Genomic DNA, 23,144 nt, shown 5'->3' on the forward strand with positions numbered 1-23,144 from the left:
ACACCATTTTTACCTGCTAGACCAGAAAAAAAGAAAAAAAAAATCAAATTTCAGTATAAATATTTCATACCACAATCATTCATGTTTTAAACAGGCCGCTCGCTCTGCTGAGGCATACCTTATCAGATCTTCTCTCTAACTGCATGAACTATCTATCTGTAGCACATGATTCTCTGCTCAGTCAACAGCTGTCACTCTGCTTCACCTCGATCTGTCTGTCTGTCTTTCTGTCTGTCTTCAGGTCAGACAGGTTTTGCCGATGATCTTCTGCCTGGAATTAATGTGGAGATTGTTCCAGGTATGAGCTTTCAAACATACCGGCCTCAGTTTTCTATCTGATCTGCCTCGCTCCCTGTTTCTTATACTTTTATTCCCCTCTGATGTAATTTCCTGATAATCACAGCAACAATCACCAATCAAACCCTCTGATGGATCACTGTAACAGATGTTCTGTCTCATCTGATAACATCTAAATTAACTGATATAATTCAGCTCACTGATAATTTCATGACCAGATCAACCGGACTGTTACTTTACATCATTGTAAGGATTAAATCAGGTACAAATAAATAGTAAAAACAACAAAGGCAAGTATTGCTGACCAACGTACACAAAACTACCGTATTTTTGGACTATAAGTCGCACCTAAGTATAAGTCGCATCAGTCCAAAAATACGTCATGACGGGGAAAAAAACATATGTACGTGGCAATGGACTATAAATTGCATTTATTTAGAGCCAAGAACCAAGAGAAAACATTACCATCTACAACAGCGAAGAGGCTCTTGCGGCTGTAGACAGTAATGTTTTCTCTTGGTTAATTTCCCTTTGTTCATGTCAAATTAATTTTGATAAATAAGTCGCACCTGACTATCGCAGGATCAGCCAAACTATGAAAAAAAAGTGTGACTTATAGTCTGGAAAATACGGTATGTCATTAATGAAGATTTAGACAGAGAGCTTTCAGTCCCTACATTGAAAGTGTGTGCACGGTATACTGTTGATGTCCAGAAAGGTAAGGAAAACATAATTAAAGTAGTCCATGTGACATCAGAGGGTCAGTTAGAATTTGTTGAAGCATCGAAAATACATTTTGGTCCAAAAATAGCAAAAAACTATGACTTTATTCAGCATTGTCTTCTCTTCCAGGTCTGTTGTGAGACTGTTCAAAACACTGCAGTTTAGTAATATCCGGTTTCATGAACGAATCATTTGATGTAAGTCGAGAACGAGTCGATCTTTCGTTTGTTATCTGGCTCGGCTCGGTGTTCATCTTCAGTTCTCTCTTCACAGCAGTTCAGTCAGTCTATTGTTTGAGTAAACAAATTACTCCAGGGTATTGGTTTGTTTTAACTCAGAGGGAGTGTCAGCCACATTAAAAAAGTTAACAGCTTACGTCATTTTTGGATTAATGCTTATTGGAGATGCAAACTGTTTAAAACGATTCAGTCCGATTTGGTGAACTGGTTCAAGAAGATCTGGTTACATCGAATGATTCGTTCGCGAACTGGATATCACTAAACTGCAATGTTTTGAACAGTCTCACAACAGACCCAGAAGAGAAGACAATGCAGAATAAAGTCGTAGTTTTTGCAATTTTTGGACCAAAATGTATTTTCGATGCTTCAAACAATTCTAGCTGACCCTCTGATGTCACATGGACTACTTTGATTATGTTTTTCTTACCTTTCTAGACATGGAAAGTATACCGTACACACAGTTTCAATGGAGGGACTGAGAGCTCTTGGACTAAATCTAAAATACTCTTTTCCGAAGATGAACGGGTCTTATGGGTTTGGAACGACATGAGGGTGAGTCATTAATGACACAATTTAGATTTTTGGGTGAAGTAACCCTTTAAGGCTGCTGATGCAGCAATCGCATCAGTGATGTTTTTGGGTTTGACATTCAGTCGCATGTTTACTGTAAGATGCTGTGTGAAACTGTGCAGTGGGTATGACTCCAACACAGGAAGTCCATCAGTGTTGAGAGCTAACGAGGGAGTGTGTGTGTGTGTGTGTGTGCTCTTGTTTTTGTGACATATCAGGACACAACTCTGTATAATGACATGGGTATGACACAGGTATTACAAGGAGAGGGTGACTTATGAGGACATAACCCATGTCCCCATTTTTCAAAATGCTTATAAATCATACAGAATGGATTTGTTTGAGAAAGTAAAAATGCACAAAGCTAGGCTTAGGTGTAGGGTTGGTGTAGGGCGATAGAATATACAGTTTCTACAGTATAAAAACCATTACACCTATGGGATGTCCCCACTTTTCACAAAAACAAACATGTGTGTGTGTGTTTGTGTGTGTGTGTGTGTGTCATTGGTCAATTTTATAAAGTGGTGCTGTTTGTATCCAGGGTTGGGGAGTAACGGAATACATGTAACTGCGTTACGTAATCAGGATACAAAAATCCAGTAACTGTAATCCGTTACAGTTATGTCAAAAAACGTAGTAATCAGATTATAGTTACATTTTGAAACAAGTGGGAATACTTTCAGGATTACAATGATTTCATTTAAAACTAAATAAATCAGTAATCAGGCATAATAACACTTAATTATATTAAGCGCAGCTTGATTATTGACTCACGCGAGTCACGTGTGCCACCCGCTGGTGCATGGGCGAATAACAGCTGTCTACAATCTCCTCAGACGCAGATTGAATCACTGCTGCAAAAACACGTTAATTTCATGGAAATTCCGCTGCTATTTTGTTTAAAAATAAGAAATTGCACACAACGTTGTACAGTGCAAACTGTGCCTTCCAGCAAAGAAAACACTTTCTTCATCGAAGGATTCGACATCCAACCTAAAGAAGCATTTGCACTTTTAAAAATTAGTTTTATATTTGCAAAGATAAAAAAAGTGTATTCTCTATTTTCCTTTTGAAGAAAAATTTTACATTATCTAAAAATTGTTCTTATTATATTTTCATTGAAAAAAAAATGAATCTGTATTCTCTATTTTCCTGTTGAAGAAACATTTCCTTAAAATTCTTTCTTATTATATTTTCTTCAAAATAAAACAAAATAATCTGTAATTCCAATACCATGCACTAGATGTCTGTATAGACCTTTACATATATATTAATTCAGGGCTGTGAAATTCTTAATTAATAAATGTTGTTGTTTTTAAAAAATTATTTTTGACCTTGAAGTAATCCAGAAGTAATCCAAAAGTAATCAGTTACATTACTTTCTTATTGTGGTACTTGGATTACATTACTGAATACTTATTTTATGAAGTAATTAGTAACTGTAACGGAATACATTTTTAAAGTAACCCTCCCAAGCCTGTTTGTATCCCATTAACTACTACTGATATGGGTGACTGGAAAAATCACAGAGAACTTCTGATTAATTATACTATATTTTATGTATTTAATATATTTGATTGTTATTTCAATCTGATTAGAGTCTCTATCTGATCTCTGTTTTTGCTTTACTAAGACTGGACTTAAACAGTGTTCATTGAGGTCCATCTTTTGTTGGAAGTTTACATATTAATGAGCAGTTTTAAAAGTAGTTCAGTAGTTCACACAAAGCTTTAATTTAAAGCTGCGGTAGGGAACTTTTGACGCTCTAGCGGTTAATAAACAGAACTGCTTGCGTCTTGCGGAAGAACATCGTAGCCGGAGCTACTTCTGTTTATGTCTATGAAGAATCACAAAGGTACTGGGTTACTCCGCCGTGGTACCCCCGAAGCAATCTAAAATAGTCCGAATATAAACACTTATTATAGGTGTACCCTAGTGATTCAGGACAAGCTAAAAACACGGTTTGGAAAATGGATTCATGGTGTACTCGCTTATTATGTTAATTTTTCTACATTTTGAACACAAACAAAGTTACTGACCGCAGCTCTGATTGGTTGTTTTTTACCGGGAGCGCATGACTTTCTGCAAATGGCAATAGAACCACTGGGAGGAGCCAGAGGAGCTTGATTTTTTTCACAGATTATCTGTCTCATATTCTACTGTCAGGACATAATGACAGGTTTAATAAATATGTAAAAAATATTTTTTTACAAAAGTTCCCTACAGCACCTTTCATTGATTAGATTTTTTTAACTTTTTTTTAACTAAATCATAATGAATAAGTTCCACATAAAAAACAAACATTTGGGTTAAAAATGTGTTTATTACATTCTTTCATGAGTGATTTATTTGGAATATTTTATATTTATTATTTTACCCCAATATTAGAATACAATAGTAATCTTTACATGCAAATTACATTTCTTATTTGTTTATATACTGTTTATATATTTTTTATTGTTTAATTTTATGTATTTTATAAATTAATTAATCTTATATTATTAATACATTTTATTTTATTTTATTTGCTAAAACATACGTACAGTGACTTGAACATACAACTTGAATAAATGAACATGTTTATAATTAAAGTTTTTTTTTTTTTTTTTATGGAAATAAGGTTACTTCAGTTTGTAAAGTCATGCGGTGAAATTTGCGATTGTCATGATGACACTGACCTTTTTGTGATCTCTGTGGTAGAGTGGGTGTTTGTGGGCACCGTGGTCATGGGCAGTATCCTTGTCATTCTGCTGGTGGGTGTTTGCTGGTGTCAGTGTTGCCCTCATTCATGCTGCTGTTACGTGAGATGCTGCTGCTGCCCAGATACCTGCTGCTGTCCTCGACACCGTGAGTCCTGCAAACACATCCCATCATGCCACCAACATGCACCATCGACATGAATGTAGTCTGACTGTATCTCTCTTAAGTAGTATATGAAGCAGGAAAGGGAATCAAGTCAACACCTCACACACCAGTGCCTATGTTCCCCTCATACTACATACCTGGGATGCCCACCATGGTGCCTATTGCTCCGCCTTCCCTCATTGACCCAAACCTGTCCACTGCACCATCACTGGAAAACAATGGCTCAGGTGAGTGTACTGTAGTGAAACTGAAGTAAACCTGTTTACTGTTGATTACTGAGCTGCTGTCCTGTTGCGACAGTGTTAGATGCTCGAAAACCACAACATGATGTACTGGCACATTATAAAACATTTTACCACCCCAGTATTTCAGAGTAATTTTTAAGAATTTAAAATGAATTCAAACATCTAAAGTGAATGTGAAACATCTACAGACAGACTCATACTGTACATGTTGTTTAGATAGTTTACATTGTGATTTCAAAAATTGTAATCAAGCTTGGGCACAGTGTGTCATATTAAATATATACAGGCCAAATGTTCATCCATTTAATTATTGCTTTCCAGCTCCTTTGGGTAAATCCACGGAGTTCTTAGAGCTCACATTGGACTCCAAACCAAATCTGTTCACTTTCACCTCTGTTCAAGGATTACATTAACATGTGAACTCCTGAAATAATATGATTTAACATCCAATATTAGTCCACATATTCTTTCACGAAGATCAGGCTTCTTCAAAATCCCCAGTGATTTGAATGTCTCAATAATCACTGATGTGTATAAGTAAAAAATACAGTAAATATGACTTAATGACTGTGTATTGTAAGCAGTGTTTTTGTGCAGTGTCCTCACTTCAGTTTGCTTACTGATTCATAGTATTTATTTTCATCTGAGTAAAAGGCTATGTTAAAATTGCCTAAATTACCAAAAAAAATATCCTTGTAACACACATACATGGTGTTATCTCCTGTAGTGTGGAGTGGTTTCCATCTGCAGCCTGTGTCAGATGAGAGTTCTCTGAAAGTGCTGCAGTACGTGGAGAAGCAGCTCGCTCAGTTCAACCCATCACAGACTCTTAGCAGCAGCCGAAACTGTAAGACACAAATGCCATTTCAGATGCTTGACCACTGCATGATCCACTCAACATTCCCACTGCACTTGACCACTGCACACGGCCAACAATACAATCAACTGCAGATGTTTCGCTCAACATTCCTACTGCACTTGACTACTTCACAATCTACTGCACTCAAGCCCTTGCAAGATGTCCCATTCAGAATTCCCACTGCACTTGACCAGTCCACGATCCCACTGCATATGACCCCTGCACAATTCACTGCACTCAACCACTGCATGATTCACTGCATGATCCACTCCTTCTGTCTAAGCTTCTCTATATTTCTGTGTAAGAGCTGCATGCTTGACGACTCCTTTTCATGTTCCTCTGTGATCTCTTAAGCACTTTATACTTCACTTTCTTTATATTCTTTAGGTTTTTCATGTAGTGCTCTAAATTTTTCTACATTAATGATGACAAGACATGAATGAACGAGAGCAGTGCAATTATGGTTAAACATTCTAATACATAGGTCTTTAATCCTGCTCCTGGGGGACTGTCCTGAAGAGTTTATTTAAACCCTAGTTTTTCTAAATAAATTACACCTGAATTATTTAAAGGGGGGGTGAAATGCTCGTTTTCACTCAATATCCTGTTAATCTTGAGAACCTATAGAGTAGTACTGCATCCTTCATAACTCCAAAAAGTCTTTGGTTTTATTATATTTATAAGAGAAAGATAGTCTGTACCGTTTTTTCCTGGAAAAAGACGAGCGGCTGGAGGCGTGACGTGTGGGCGGAGCTAAAGAATCACGAGCGCCAGTAAGCTTTTCGGTTGAGAGCTGGAAGGTGTGACATTACCCTGAGGACCAAAACAAAACATGGCTAACAGTCAGATTCAGCCGTATATTTATGATCCAGAATCAGATCCAGAGGCTGAAATTGAACAACAGCAGCAGCAGCAACGATTACAGCACGGGGTCTCTATGTAGTATGTATTGAAACTGTATATTTGCTTAACGGTTTAGGAAAATGACCAAGTTCCACTTTATGTTGTCTTTTTTTTTTTTTTTTTTTTTTTTTAAGGTGTACATGTGGAAAGTGCAGTTTGATGACATCATCGCATGTTGTTTACTTGATGTGCTTACGCGCAGATAGCTAAGTTAACAACACAGAGATATTTGAAGCAGTTTTACTCACCGCCTGCGGTTCCAACACACGATCGTGACCCTTTTTCGTTGGGACTGCATTATCTTTAAGAAATAAACGAAATGCAAATCTGGCGTCAAACTGGGCCTTGTTTGTAAAACAAGCATATTCGAAATGCAGGGAACAAACAAAAACACTTGCACAACTCCGTTGATGCTCTGTAAAAAATAAACTCCATCCACTGGTCCCTTAATGCTGTTTTTTTTTTTTTTTTTTTTGTAATCTGTGCAGGGTTGTCTTGCCCTGGCAACCAAAAACACACTTCTTTTGTGACATTTCGGTCTCTCGCTCTGATCAGTGAATGTCTCTGCTCTGGTCTACGGGCGCGCGTGCTCTTCTGGGAGAAGTGCCCTTAGGACCCATATAAGGAAATTCCGCTCCATCTAACGTCACACAGACCCATACAAAAAAAACTTTCCGAAACTTGTGACAAACCTGTTAAAGAGTTGGATTCCCATGCTAAACATGGACAAGACTGGACTTCCAAAAATACTCCTTCAAACGTACAACTTAATTTTTTTAACTTTGTCCATGTTTAGCATGGGAATCCAACTCTTTAACAGTGTAAAAAACTCAGTATGCATGAAATAGCATTTCACCCCCCACCCCCCCTTTTATCGAGGTCTTACTGATCACTTGAAATATCACAGGCCCAAAAGGGAGGGTTGAAGACCTAAGATCTAATGTCAAAAAACTGTGATGGTAAGAATTTGCAAAAAGAGTTTGTCCAAACTCTCCAAATCCCCTTTCACACTGCGATTCCGGAAAATACACCGGTAATGTGTTCCGGCAGTTGTTCCCGGGTCACTAGATTTTACACTTTCACACTGCCAGTGATTACCCGGAATATGTGCGTGCGTTCAAACACAACCCGTAAAGGTCCCATAAAGACATGTGACATCAAGATTTACATTACATTTAGTCATTTAGCAGACACTTTTATCCAAAGTGACTTACAAATGAGGACAGTGGAAGCAATCAAAAACAACAAAAAGAGCAATGATATATAAGTGCTATAACAAGTCTCAGTTAGCTTAACACTGTATAAGTAGCAAGGGCTTTTAAATAATATAATAAATAAAAAGAAAACAGATAGAATAGAAAAAGAATAGAGCAAGCTAGTGTTAGAGGTATTTATATATATATATATATATATATATATATATATATATATATACACACACACACACACACAAAATTGCATAATAAATGAAAAAATAGAATACAAAAAGATTAGAAAGGTAGTTAGATTTTTTTAAGATTAGATTAGATTAGTGAGTGTTAAAGTTAGAGGGTCAAATAAAGATGGACGAGATGGGTTTTAAGCCGATTTTATGAAGATGTCTAAGGACTCAACTGCTCGGATTGAGTGGGGGAGGTCATTCTACCAGGAGGGAATATTTAATTTAAAAGTCTGTAAAAGTGTGCTTCTTTGGGATTGAACAATCAAGCGATGTTCACCTGCAGAACGCAAGCTTTTAGAGGGCACATTAAGCCTGATGTTATAAATTTAGGTAAATGGGTGCAGAGCCAGTGGTAGGTTTGTAGGCAAACATCAATACCTTGAATTTTATGCGAGCAGCTATTGGTAGCCAGTGCAAATTGATAAACAGAGGTGTGACGTGTATTCTTTTTGGCTCATTAAAAATTAATCTTGCTGCCGTGTTCTGGATTAATTGTAAAGGTTTGATAGAACTGGCTGGAAGACCTGCCAAGAGGGCATTGCAATAGTCCAGTCTGGACAGAACAAGAGCCTGAACAAGGAGTTGTGCTGCATGTTCCAAAAGAAAGGGCCTGATCTTCTTGATGTTCAATAAAGCAAATCTGCAGGACCAGACAGTTTTAGCAATGTGGTCTGAGAAAGTTAGCTGATCATCAATAATAACTCCAAGGCTTCTGGATGTTTTTGAAGGAGTTATGGTTGGTGTGCCTAACTTGATGGTGAAATAGTGATGATACGATGGGTTTGCTGGAACCACAAGCAGTTCTGTGTGTATATATATAATTTCAGTTCATGCATATTTTATATCAAGATTAAGTTCACAAAGATAGCTCTGCTACAAATCACACTAAAAAAAACCTATTCTTCAATCTTTATTATTAACTATCCAAGTATTTTTATGTGAATTTTGGGATATTGCGTTAAAAACACTAAATATTTTTAACGCAGTATTTTAGATAAAATCTTAAAATGTGCATTAAAAAAAACATATGCAATTTTGGCAATAATTATGAGGTGGGGAAAACCCTGTAAAAAACACTTTTTTATTAGTGACACATTGCACTAGTTTCCCAGGAAGTGACAATTTTGTGTTTTATTTGATAATCTTCATTTAGTTCTGAAGTTAACATTCGTAGCCTGGGAAGGAAGCACAACTCTCATCTGATTCTGTGTGTGTCTCGCATGTCTCATCTCAAGATGTGATGTGTAATGTACAAGTCAAAAACGCTGGGCACGTTAACTTTGTCTTAAGCTGGCAAATGATCTCAGCTTAGGGTGACCATATGCGCCGTTCATACGGGACACGTCCCAGCCAGGATTTTAATATTGGCTAAAATATCCAGGTTTTGGCTATTTGCACTGTGCAGGTTGATCGTTGTGTAACATTCATGAGAGCTATAAAGAGCAGAGCAGATGGCTACTTATGCTTTCGAATCACTTTCACATGTTTGTTCGTTCGTTTGACTTGAAGCATTGTTGTGCACTTTCTTTTTTTTTTTTGGATTTGTGCGCAGCGACGCTTCAAGTCAATCGAACGAACGAACAAACATGTGCGCATATTTGCATCGCTTTGATCTTTCCCGTCTTGATCTCACCTTCTCACACGCAGCCCCACGATTGGTCGATTATGTACAATACCTGCATGTTATTGGTTAAACTGCTCTGGATGTTTTATGCATTATTAAAATCCTGGCTGGGACGTGTCCCGTATGAACCGCGCATATGGTCACCCTATCTCAGCTTCAGCGCGGAAAGTGAGGAACTAACTGATCTCTGATGCATTACAGTTTGCACATATTTTTTTCATTGCGAACATTGATCTTCCTTCATAACACCTGGTAAAAGATAACGTGCGTCCTCACTTCGACACGGCATTAGTTCTGGCTTTTGTTCACACATCGCTTGTTCCGGGACTAAACCCGGCAATGTTACTAGGTCCCCGACCCGGGACCAATCCCGGAATCAATCCCGGGACGTGTTTGCTTTCACACAGAAGGTGACCTGGCAATGTTCCGGCGTTTTCCAGGTCCAATGTGCAGTGTGAAAGGGGCTCAAGTAAGCTTTCAGAGATATCTGTACTGATTTCTCTTTGCAGCCTGCAGTAAGTCTGAGCTGAGTTCCTTACATGATGCAGAAACAAATTTCCATCAAACCTATCGACAAGTCCAGAAAAAGGCTTTGCCTGCCATTCCTGATCTTGATGACCTCCAGACTACAGATTTATCTCCCATTCATGAGCCAGGATGCACTCAACAACCCCAGCATAGAAATCATGTAGCAGATGAAAACCCCAGGTAACAGAAGGCTGAGATGTAGTACAGCACTTGTCTTACTACACAATGGGCAGTTTAATAGTATTGATCTTTCTTTTTCAGGTGGAACCCTCGCTCAGAGCACTTGCAGAGGAAGGCTTTCCTGGAACGTGGACGGACAGGATCTTTGGATGAGCTTGAGGAGTTTACTATGGCATTTATGCAACAAGGACATCACAATGATCTTGGAAACAGGGAGGGTGACTATAGAGCAAACAAACTGGAAAAGGAGCGCAAGAGGGAGAGAAACCGGGAGCTGGAACGGGATCGTTACCGATTTCATTGTTCAAAGCATAACTCTCCGAAGGCCAGTCCAGTGAGATGTCCACCCGGCCCTCCGCTCTTACCTGGAAAAAGACGGGACCCATGTGACAATGGTCAACCCCAAAGGAATACACGAAAGTGGGATAAGAGCAGAAGAGTTTTCAGTGGTAGAGGGAGCATGCAGAACTACAGTGATGCCCTTCTCAACAGCTCATTAGAACGTAAAGCTAAAGCAGTCAAAAGCTGTTCTTCAAAAGTAGGACAGGCTGAAGAGGACTTAGACACACCTGCCAAAAATAGCTCCAAAAAGAGTATTGAAGGTTTCCACAGCAGGTCTCCATGCAACCAGTCACCTCTTGACTGGATGGCAGAGGATAATGAAGCATTACCATCCCACACAGAGAAGGAACAGGAGTGTTCCCGTGGAGCAGAGTCTCGACAACAACCTTTCAGCTACATAGGCTCTGGTCACGGCTCTATGCCAAGTGGGCAAGAGGAGCAGAACCGCCCTCGTAAAGTGGTGAGTGATCTGTAGGACTCTTTGTGACTTTGCTCTTCCATTGAAAGGGGGAAATTAAACCTTCACAGCACTGTCAACCTGAGTTTGTCTTGCATGCAAATGGATGCATTAGTGCAGTTAAAGAAAAGCACCAAGGTTCCACAGACTGAAGCCACTTCAATAAAAGCAAAGCCGTAGAAAGATCTTTATTTAGAGGAAGTGAAGTATGTAGTCCTTAAACCCTCCAACACAACTGGTAACATTATTGGAAATTTGTTTGTAAAAATGTATTTCAGAAAAATACCTCAAGTATGAAAGTTTAGTTAAAACAGTCATAAAAACATCCAGTACATGAAATAACATTAGAACATTAGCCATAAATCCACTTTCACCAGAGAAGCACTCTAAGATTTGCTTTTGTCAGTCATCATCCTTCTCTTGTAGACATTTTGTGATGAACAAAGTGTGCAGTTTGATTCCGACCTAGGTCTTTCAATCACGGTTCAATTTGTACCTCGATTTGACGACAGAAAATAAGCTGTATACAGGTAAAAAAAAATGTCAAATTAAACACATCTCTGCATGCTTCTTAATTCCTCCCCAAAATGTATTTGGAGCACAGCTTAAACTGTATATAAACTCCTAACCCAACTAATGTTACAGTGGTTCAAGAAAGCACTAGTTTGAAGCTATAAAACCTCTATGTTAGAAATGTTATGAGTATGAAGCTAAAGTGCTCCATTTATGTGTATAAATACCAAAGACTATATAACACCCAAGATGTGTCACTCGTATAGTTTTGAATGGGGAAAAATGTAACACTCTATAAACCCTTTTTCTGTTAGTAAACATTGTGACATTTTTCTGTTGGCAGAGCTAAGGTGGTGGCAGAAAAAGCCCCCTGATCGCACTAACACTAGCTATGAATAACAGGAGAAATTCAGATTTTATCTGCATACTGTATGTAAGGCCACTTACTGTCCAGGACTGCAATTGTTATTTGAAAAGGTTAACTATAATGAACGAAACCAGATTGGCCGACCCACACACGCTTTTACTCAAAGGATAGACAATCTGACAGGATTTCCTTCGGTTGACTGACTCACATCTAAAGAGTATTGCAAAGACAAACTCACAGAGTCTATCTAGTCATGAAAATGTATATATTTAAATTTCAGCAGGCAACTATTTTTACAGCTACTTTATTATTCCAGCCACAATTGCTCACAATGTATATACCACAGCTGTTGGTTTGTTTGTTTGTTGGTTTTTTTGTTGATGTTTTTTGGTCTTTTAGTGGCAGCAGCATTCAAATTTCAATATTTAAAAATTCAGACTTTTTCTCGCAATTCCGAGATTATATCTCACAATTCTGATATGAAAAATCAACTAGCCATTATCTCTGATAATGCCTATATCCCACACGTCTGAGCAAATATTTGATATTTGAGCAAAAGTAACAATTATGACACAGTTGTTATCAGATTTCTTTGATTTCAAATAATACATTTAATAAAGTTTAGTGAACAGTTTTGTATAATTTTTTTTCTCCATTAAATGAGATAGGAGTTGCTTTTGCACGCCCGAGAGGCGATTCACAGATGGCCGCCGAGTGACATGACTTGTCTTAAAAGGACTTTGATCAATACAGATGGAAAACTTATTCAGTATAGCTTGGAGAATAGAGTAGCTTTTCAAGTTTTGACTTTATTTCATTTTATTTTTTGTTTGTAGCATACATGTCTGGTCCTAATAATTCCAAAATAATCACTGACAGCGCTTCACCTGCCACTCTCACTGCTACACAAGATTAATCTACTCAAACAAAGCTGGCTTGGCTTGCTCATTCTGCTCACTCTTCTTTCCTTTCTTTGAACAGAGCACTCTTCTGAGCAGAGACTCGCTTGTAGTTTGATGTCTCAGAAACATAATGGGGAAGTCACCACGCTTGCAAAAACTCCACCGCCAACACACACTGATCCAGTGGAGCACTAGCGCTCTGGAAGGCAGGTTTGTGAGGTCTGGACATGAGTGTTGAAATATAACCTACCCCTTTGGCTCATAGCTTTGACATTGAGCTTGGATAAAATATAGAGTATTCATTCATGAGGCTCACTGGACAAGAGACTTTTCCTGACAGTTTAATGGATTTGTATTTGATGAAAACATTTGCCACACAGTGGAATGATGAAGTTTACATGGAGCATTATTGGATGTTATATATAGCATAACTACTAGCATGGTTGCCCTATCAACACCAGCTTTACTTCCCAGACAGCAAGCAGTTTCGGCCTAGATCTGGCCCACATTTGGCCCGCATGGATTTCATGCAGGCCAGATGTGGGCCGGTTCTGGGCCGAAACTGCTTGCTGTATTTTCATCTATATGCATATAATTTTAAAGTGCTTCATATGAATGGATTTTTAAATTTGCTAAATTGTTACATTCTGACAACCTATATGAATAAACATTCATAAAAAAACAAGACACTTGGTAACTGCTGTGCTAGCTAACTGTGCTTTTGCACATGTTTGCACATAATATGAATATTATTGCAGATCTTGTTACAAACTCATGCTTTTATTAGTATGTAAGATACAGACAATTTATTTTTCAAAGTAACAAATTATAATATTGTGTGTCTTGGGATGACACTGGTTTCCATATGCAAAGCTGAGCAAAGACTTAAAGATAAAAAAAGAACAAGATTACAGGGAGTCGGTTCCAGTGGTTTGTTATTAATTATCAACCAATCTCATCATATTAGATAAACAAGAAAAGATTTTCATTGAATTACTGTTGGTTGTGAGTTCATTGAAGCACACATCTGGATCATGTAGTTGAAGATTTCTGACAAAAAAAAGTACAATGTGGAGCTGTCTCCATTGAAACACTTCAGTATTAGTACTGAATACCAGCCTCACATATAATCATTTATCTTGTAAAGGCTCAGTCATTGTTATCCGTGGTACCTTAAGTTAGTGTTAATAGTAACAGTGTGACGTATATGTACTGGAGACAAGTGGACACTGCACACGCCAGCGGTGACATCATGGGACGATGTGCTCATCATTCTGGTGTTGGTTCTGTTGGCGATCAGGCTCTCAGACCGACATCGCTGTGTCAGATGTCAGTCTTCACCTGCAGTGCTTTAACTAGTTACAAGTCTTTTTTTATCTTTAAATTGATGTTTATATATGGTAGCTGTATCAAGCAAAGTGCTTTTGTCCAAATGCTTAAGGAAGTTATCGATATAATTAAAATTTTGCCATGAGGACTAAAATTCATGGTAATACAACTGTTTACATTTTTCACATTTACTGCCTTATGGAATATGTACAGTGCCCTCCCTAAGTATTGGAACAGTAAATACAAAATAGCTTTCTCTGGTGTGCAGTTAAGACATTTGCAAATATGATTAAAAGATGAATATGCTACAAAACTACAGAATGTCACATTTTATTATAAAGTCTTACGACACACATTTTACCAAATTAAAAGGACAGCACTTTTAGAGTTCATCCCACTATTTGATGTGAGCATAAGTATTGGAACAGCTGAATTCAAGGCATATGTAAATGATTCAAAGCTAATATTTTGTTCCAGATCCCTCACATGCAATCAGAGCAGTGAGTCTGCAACCCATAGACATCACCAGACTCATGGTCTTATGCTTTTCTCCAGCCTTTAATGCAGCCAATTCCAACTGTTAATTGTTTGGGGGAGTTTCTGTCTTTAGTCTGAACTGAAAACTGAACTGGCAGGGTGTTTTGGGTCATTGTCCTGATTTAGGGCTGTGCGATATGGACATAAAAAAAACCTATCACGATTTTTTGATAAATTTTGCGTTTTCGATTTTAATCATGATTTTGACACACAGAGATATGCTTTACAGTTATAAATGCCTTCAGTATAAATTTGAAACATATTTCCAAAAGAAAACCAGTGAGAGCTTTATCAAAAAGTTGTAACATGTCTCTAGAACAGACTTGAGGCAAAACAATGACTAAGTAAAGATGTCAAACAAAATCTAGACATATGGAAAAAAAATGATAATAAAAAAAATTAAATAAAACCCGTGTTCAGCTCACTGTATGATGCGCATGCTTAGATCATTGACTGTTTAAGGCTCAGATACACGTTGCATTACAACGTGTCTCCTCTCGCTCAACCTGTGTCCTGTGCACTCACAACTCTCTCTGTGCTCATGCGCAAGATATTAAATCTTTTCGCACATTTCTATTTATAACCTTTTCTGTTCTCATCTTTTTACTGCGTGCAGTGTGAACGTTCTGATCCGTTAACATGGGCTCGAAAAAAAGGCTAGGCATCACAGACAGAGTGTGTGAACCTGGAGTTAGGCATATGCCCAATCTGCTCTGTTCTCGCGCTCCACTTAGGTGCGCTGCATCTTGATTGGTTCAGATAACATACTCTGGGAGGTCGGGGCTGCGGAAAGTTGTGCTATAAATCGATTTAGAAATCGTGCATACTTTCTAATGTGCTTTCTAATGAATTTGGTGGCATTCTCTTGAATATTGGTAGCCAAGATGATTTTGTACCCTTCCAAATTCATTCTACTACAGCCTTTACTCATACATTAAGTCATCATTAAAATTAAGAGGTCCTGTTCAAGATACATGCATGCCCATGCCATGACACCACCTCCAACAAGCTTTATAGATGTGGTTGTATGCTTAGGATCATTTGCAGTTGCTTGCTTTTTTCTCCACACTTTTGCTTTCCAATCACTTAGATAAAGGTTAATCTTTGTCTCATCAGTCCATCAACTCAGTTCCAAAACTCTACTGGCTCACATTTGTGAAGAATCTTGCCTTTCTATTTGTGGTGCCACAGCATCTCGCTGTGTAGCTTCTGTAATTTTGTGTCAAAATCTCCTGTGGACAGTAGATTGACAGAGCATCACCCAATCTTTCTGGAGGTTGTTGGTGATTTTACAGACTTGTATTTTAGGGTTAATTTTTACAGCTTTTATGAAATGTCTGTCATCAACTACTGTTGTTTTTCTCAGCCGATCAGGTCGTCGTTGGTTGCTGATGCCGCCGGGAGTTTCCAAACTCTTGATTTCTCCATGCCCTTTGTTTTTATTTTATATTTTTCTTTCAGAGTCGGCTTCATCATGGTTTGTGTGTGTCATCGTCAAATGCAAGACTTAGAATGCAGAAGCTATGGATTTAAGTGATAAGACAGATTCCCTGCCTTTAATATCTGAATAATTCATGCAAAAGGACAAAGCTGAACACTTGCACTGAGCAACTGAGCAACTGTTCCAATACTTATGCTCACATCAGATAGGGAGAAGAAACCCTAAAAGTGCTGATCTTCTTAGCTGGTAAAATATCTTTGTGTTTATTCAACCAATAATAAATTGTGACATTCTGGAGTTTTGTCGTATATTCATCTTTTAATCATATTTACAGATTTCTTGACTCAACAGCAAACAGAGCAATTTTGTCTTTACTGTTCCAATACTTATGAAGGGCACTGTATATTAGCTGTATGCAGATTCATCCATGTTAACTACATCAAATTAATTTCAATAAAAAATCTTGACATTCAAATGCTAGCAGACTCATGTTATACAAGTGTTTTGTTATTTTTCTGTAGCATCACTTTGTTATATTGCTACAGCATTGTGTTTGTCTTGTGTTTGTGTCGGTGTAAATCAGTGTTTGTAAGTGTGTCATGAAACTCTTTGTTCATTGTTTAGACAATAGTGATGCACTGCAGCACATCAGTGTTGAGATGGAAACCTTGCGCATACACACACACACGCACACACAAACATGTTGGTATATTTGGTTTACGGGGACTCTCCATAGGTATAATGTTTTTTTATAATGTACAAACTGTATTTACTGTATCACCCTAGACCAAATCTAAACCTACCCCTCACAGAAAAAAAACAATATATAAATCATTTCAACACGACAATGTCCCAGAGTGGCCTCAGAGATTTTGTCTGCCTTAACTAAATTCTTGGGGACAGTTTTATCACCTCACAAATAGCTCACGCTGCCAAAATAAACTAACGCAGTCAAATAAACGGCTGTGGTGTTTGAGGTCTTCAGTATTCCCTGTTTCTGGCTGTGAGACTACGTTGGTGGTTCCTGTGGTCATGTGATGGTTTTCTGCAGGAATGTGAGGAATGTGGCTGAATGACTCACACATGCCTCAGTGGAGCTTCATGTCACGCTCAGCTTATATCTCATATTAAAGTGTCTTCTCATCAGTCCAAGACATCTGAACTCTAATCAATTGTTACCCAAAGGTTGCGAGTTTAAGTCTCAGTTCTGGCAGGAATTGTCGATGGGGGGAGTAAATAACTAGCGCTCTCTTCAATCCTCAGTACCAGACTGAGACCCTTGAGCAATATGAATGCCCACTGCTCAGAGTGTGTTTATGATGTGTGTGTGTGTGTGTGCACACTTGGATGGTTTAAATTCAGAGCACAAATGTTAAGTATGGGTCATCATACTTGGCCACGTTTACTTTAATTATCACACCTGTTCTGATGGTCCATGAGATAACTGATACCTAATCTTTTTTTTGCTCCTCATATTTAAAGTTTGTGTGAAAGCCTTTTGATTGTCACATTTTAAAAAGCAGAAAACACACTGCACATTCACAACACTGCTGAGCAGTAGTGTAAATTAGAAATCAGTTTTTGTACTTGTCAGTAGCGTAGCCAGAAATGAGACTCTGGGTGTGCATATAAAAATCTGGGTGTGCCACATTTATTGTCAGATTACTGTGCAAAATTATGGGATAGTATTTTTGTCGCACTGCTTCCGTCCAACCATACTCCCAGTGGTAATTTGCAGGTCGTGTCAAAATGTAGTTAATTGTTAAATGTAATCATTTTCTGTAATAATTTTGAACTTCTGGTACGATACTTGGACATTTCCAATCTGGCAACACTGTCTGTTGATGTTGGGCCCGGGGAGGGAGAAACATCCTCATCAGGTGTAACGTTAAGGCCTTGTGTCCGGCTGTTCATCAAGCCAAGGTTTTTTGCTAAAAAAAAAAAATTAAGAAAGGAGCTCTGCTACATATTGCTAGCTAGCAATGTGCAATCAAAAATTATCTGTTTATATCAGACTGCTGGGTTCACAGTCAGCTGCTGTTTGCAGATTGTTGGCAGTCCAAATGTCGGCAGATATATTTTAACAAAAATAATTTAAAATGTAAATTACATTTTAACATTTTTAGCATTATTGCACCATATATTGGATTCTTATTTCTGTGCCCCTGGCCCTGAGAGTATGATTTAGAATGTTCAGTGACGTCACAGAACTGCCAGATTCAAACAGCTTTCGCACGTTGACTGGCACTGAGCCAGAGACGGACGTGCTCAGCGCTTGTCATATATCACAATTAATATGCAGTGTTTTCAACCACATAATGTTTATTTTAGGTTTCATACATTTAAATATAGATAATCACTAGTAAAACAATACATTGGTAGTTTGTAAAATACAGACTGATGTCTGTGGAAGCAGCAAAAACTATCTATCAAATGTAATTTGCAGACGTGTTTTATTCATATATCAGACACACATAGCAGAACAATAAAGTTTACTCTATTCTTCGTCCAGTTCAACAGCCACTTACTTTCCTGTATTTCGGGAGAACCCTGGGGAAATCAAGTGCTTTACGTTAAATCCGGCTGACAGGACTCTGAACTGCAGTGCTCATCTCGTTATAGATCAAGATTATTTATAAAGGTTTTTAAACGAAGAATCGGAATATCAGATAGTTGACATGGTAATCAAGTTTGTGTATATATTTTAATAAAAAATGAAAAATGAAATAAAACGAATACCGATACATCTGTTAGTGGCTACGGTGTGTCACGTGACAATCATGACGCGTCGCCATGGAAACAAGGGGTCAGTTAAAATATTTGTAATTTACGCGTGAAAGGATTAATAAAAATAAAAAATAAATATATATATATATATATATATATTTTTTTTTTATTGATCCTTTCACGCGTAAATTACAAATATTTTAACTGACCCCTTGTTTCCAGGGGAAACAGGGGAATTTTGAGGTGTTCAGATTTATTTTGATTATAGAAAATAAATTTGATTGCTCTCCTCACAAATCAAATGTTTACTGTTAAGTACTGTTAAAATGTATACTAGATAAGCTAGACTTTAACTTAAGTTGTATTTGTAATTGGTGACTTGTTAGTCATGTTTCCTGTAAGGTACCTGTACATTTACTCAAGTATGGATTTCAGACACAGATGCTGGAGCTGCACAGATGTAAGGATCCATTTCAATAATCTGAGGAGCCAGAGATCAGTGATTATCCTCAATGAGACACTGACACCATCTGTTGGAGAAATGAGAAACTTCATCAACAACTGAAAATGGCTTCCCTGATCTGAGGCCTGTGGTAGATGAAGAAAAATAAAATTGCCCTAAACTATCAACAATCAAACAACCAGAACTATAGTATTGTTTATGATGTTGATATTAACTTATTTAAAAGTATTCAGGTAAACATGTTGTTGGGTAATACTTTAGAATACTGTTCTGTCATTAATAACTACACAGGAAGAAATAACTAATACACTAATAAGATTCTAGTAACTACTTTGAACTAACAAGAAACTCGTAGCTCCATGTAGCTGTTTTTTCTCTAGAATCTTTATCTTACTATCACTCTCTGTTGTTTAAAGTGATACAATATAACTTAATTCCCACAATATTTCTGATATTATCGATCAATCTTATCAGATTGATTTTGATCGTTCACTTTTATTTTAAATCCGTGAGTGCAGTGCACCTGCATTGCGTTAGCACTCATTACTGTAGCTTGTCATTAGCGTTTTCATTCGTACCTATCGCTGTTTTCTTTTCTCCTCTCCTCTCTCTCGCTACTCTCTCTCGCTCCAATTTTTCAAAGTTCATCAAACAACTGTGGTAAGGCTATTTCATCAAGCATGGTGAGTAATGGCTTCTCCTGCTATTGTTATTTGCACCTCTTGCCACATGTACAGTTTATCTGTCTCTGTCGCTGATGAGGGATTCACATGTGATAAATGCAGGGAAATAGTTAGGCTGACAGAGAAGATTTCAGAATTAGAAACATGCATCCAAACTTTAATTGAGCAATGTTAGTATGATAAGAATGTTAGGGCTCTAGATACGGCTTTGGATGGGTCTAGCTCAGGGATTCCTGTACATTGTTCGGTTCCGGCAGCAGAGCCCCTGCAGCAAGGCAACTGGGTGACAGTGAGGTGGCATAGTCGTGGGTCAAAACAACGCTCTTCTGTTCCGATCAAAACATTAAAAAGGTTCTCCCCACTCAGTGATGCACCTACTGAGAAACCTCATGAAAGTGCTCTAGTTATTGGCGATTCTATTGTACGGAACGTGAATATAGAGACACCAGCCACCACAATCAAATGTTTACCAGGACCCAGAGCGCCTGACATCTTGTCAAATGTAAAAGTGCTGGCTAATGCTAAACATAAATACAGTAATATTGTTATTAATGCCAGCGCTAATGATGTTCCACTTCGTCAGTCAGAGATCACTAAAAATAACATTAAAGAGGTCTGTGAACTTGCAAGCACGATGTCAGATACTGTAATATGCTCTGGTCCCCTCCCTGCTTACCGTGGTAAAGAGATGCATAGCAGATTGTCATCACTCAATGGCTGGATGTCTAAGTGGTCCCTGCAGAATAACAGGTTTCATAGAAAATTGGATGAGCTTTTGGGGCAGACCTGACCTGTTGAAAAGAGATGGTCTTCATCCCTCCTGGGGTGGCGCTGCTCTTCTCTCTAGAAATATGGCACATGGTCTTGACACTTGACTAACTAGATACTTGACTAACTGGGGCCCAGGTCAGAAAGCAGGCAGACTGCCTAAACCAACCGTCTGCTACCTGGCTCACCTCAAAGAGGTCAGTTAATTCTCAGCACATAGAGACTCTTTCACCTAGATATCACACTATAGAGACTGTATCTGTTTCCCGAACTAGAAAATACAAAAAATGTCCAAACCAATTTAAGAGTAACAATTTAATTGAGGTTCAACAAATACAAAACAGTTGCAATACAGATAAACAAATGATAAAGCTTGGCTTATTGAATCCCTGTGTTTGCACTTTGTGGTGAAGTCTGTGTGTTTCACGTCAGCACTGATTAGTTTGTGGGCGTCTCCGTTAATTGTCATCAGCAACAGCTGTCACTCATTACTCATTCCCTATATATTGGCTTGTCTCACGTCTTGTGTTTGTGAGATCATTGTTTTATGTCGTTTACTCTGTTTGTTGGCTTCAGTGTTGTCTGTGTTGGATGTTTGTGTTTTTCCCGGAACCTCATCCACTCATCCATCCACTTCCACTCAGCCACAAACACTTACCTTCGGCTCTATTCCCCGCAGTTCCTATGCCATCCTCTCCTGCTGCCTTCTCACCACCATCATTCGGATTCCTCACCACCTCACCACCATCTTGGATTGTCGTCTTCCCAGCATCATTGTCTCTTCTTGTTTGTTTATTTTTATTAAACCTGTTAACTCGCTATTGTTTCCAGTCCTTCCTTCACCCCACCGTCACAGAATGATCTCACCCATATGGAAGCAGCGAGCACCAACACCCTCACAGACTTCATGCACCACAGTGTGAAACGAATGGATCAGCACCTCAAACACATCAGCATCTCGAACACCAGACGCGCTGTCCAAGCGCTGGTGGCACAGGTGTCCGAGCCTCACCCAGCAGATCCATCAGCTCACATCTCCCACTGCGCCCATCCCACCGCCTGCGCCGCCTGTCCCCTGGGAGACCCCCCAGGATAACTTCCAGCCAGAGCCGCGACTTCCGGCGCCTGAAAGCTATTCCAGTGAGCCAGCATTTTGCAGAACTTTCTTGAATAAATGTTCTATGCATTATGCTTTGCAGCCCCGCACCTTCGTCACCGAGGAATCCAAGGTGGCGTTTACCCTCACGTTACTGTCGGGCAAGGCCACCCTATGGGGGACGGCGGTGTGGGAAAATCAACATCCGTGTTGTGCCTCGTTCCACGTCCCTCTCGGAGGAGATGAGGAGGATATTCGATCGTGCCACGGCCAGCAGGGAGGCCACTCACCAACTCTCAGAACTTATCGGTAACGGATTATTCCATCAAATTCCATACCCTGGCGGCCGCGTGCCAGTGGAATGAGGCCGCGCAGTGGGATCGATTCCTGCATGGGTTATCCGACCGTGTTCAAAAGGAGATCTACCTGCTCGAGCTGCCCCTCACACTTAACGGATTAATAGACTTGGCTCTACGAGTTGATGCACGGATTAACCGCCTGGGTCGCCAGCCTAGTCCAACACACCATACCATCTCTCCTGTCAGGGGGCGCTGGAGTCGAGAGAACGCGGTCGGTCCCGTCGACGACCATGAGCCCATGCAGGTGGGTAGAGCTCGGCTGTCCCGGAGGGAGAGGGAACGGCAGAGGTCCCAAGGACTATGTCTATACTGTGGAGGCTCAGCACACAACATCTACTCATGCCCGGTAATAGAGCCAGCCCGGTAGTAAATTTGAGGCTACTATCGGGTGGGATCTCCGCTGGGAAGTCCTCAATTACATCATCGACCCTCCTTCCAGTGAAACTGCGGTGGGAGAATCAATCTCACGAATGTCACGCCCTTCTGGACTCCGGAGCTGAAGGTAATTTCATTGATTCTTCCCTTGCACATCACTTGAACATTCCTGTCCTACCTGTGTCTCTCCCCATCCATGTCACCGCACTCAACGGCCAGGAACTGCCTCATGTCACACACCATACAGAACCCATCACACTGCTCACGTCTGGAAATCATTGCGAAACCATATCCTTTTTTCTCATGGACTC

General features: G+C 39.1%; 1 protein-coding gene across 5 annotated transcripts in view; it reads left to right on the plus strand.

Moving 5' to 3' along the window:
- The window catches only part of LOC113089325 (immunoglobulin-like domain-containing receptor 2), a 37,783-nt gene extending 14,857 nt beyond the window's left edge, over positions 1 to 22,926 (plus strand). The window contains exons 4-11 of one of the 5 annotated variants that reach the window (XM_026256025.1): positions 242 to 298; positions 4,530 to 4,676; positions 4,760 to 4,921; positions 5,667 to 5,786; positions 10,276 to 10,474; positions 10,556 to 11,276; positions 11,700 to 11,803; positions 13,135 to 14,985. In XM_026256025.1, the coding sequence (XP_026111810.1) occupies positions 242 to 298; positions 4,530 to 4,676; positions 4,760 to 4,921; positions 5,667 to 5,786; positions 10,276 to 10,474; positions 10,556 to 11,276; positions 11,700 to 11,792 (1,499 nt within the window). In that variant the 3' untranslated portion in view covers positions 11,793 to 11,803; positions 13,135 to 14,985. Of the gene's footprint in view, positions 1 to 241; positions 299 to 4,529; positions 4,677 to 4,759; positions 4,922 to 5,666; positions 5,787 to 10,275; positions 10,475 to 10,555; positions 11,277 to 11,699; positions 14,986 to 21,834 lie in introns of those variants that run through there. The other 4 variants (XM_026256102.1, XM_026255995.1, XM_026256039.1 and 1 more) reach the window with 4 other exon arrangements.
- The last annotated feature ends 218 nt before the right edge of the window (positions 22,927 to 23,144 follow it).

Source organism: Carassius auratus, chromosome 1, assembly GCF_003368295.1.
Source record: "Carassius auratus strain Wakin chromosome 1, ASM336829v1, whole genome shotgun sequence".
Classification (NCBI taxonomy): Eukaryota; Metazoa; Chordata; class Actinopteri; order Cypriniformes; family Cyprinidae; genus Carassius; species Carassius auratus.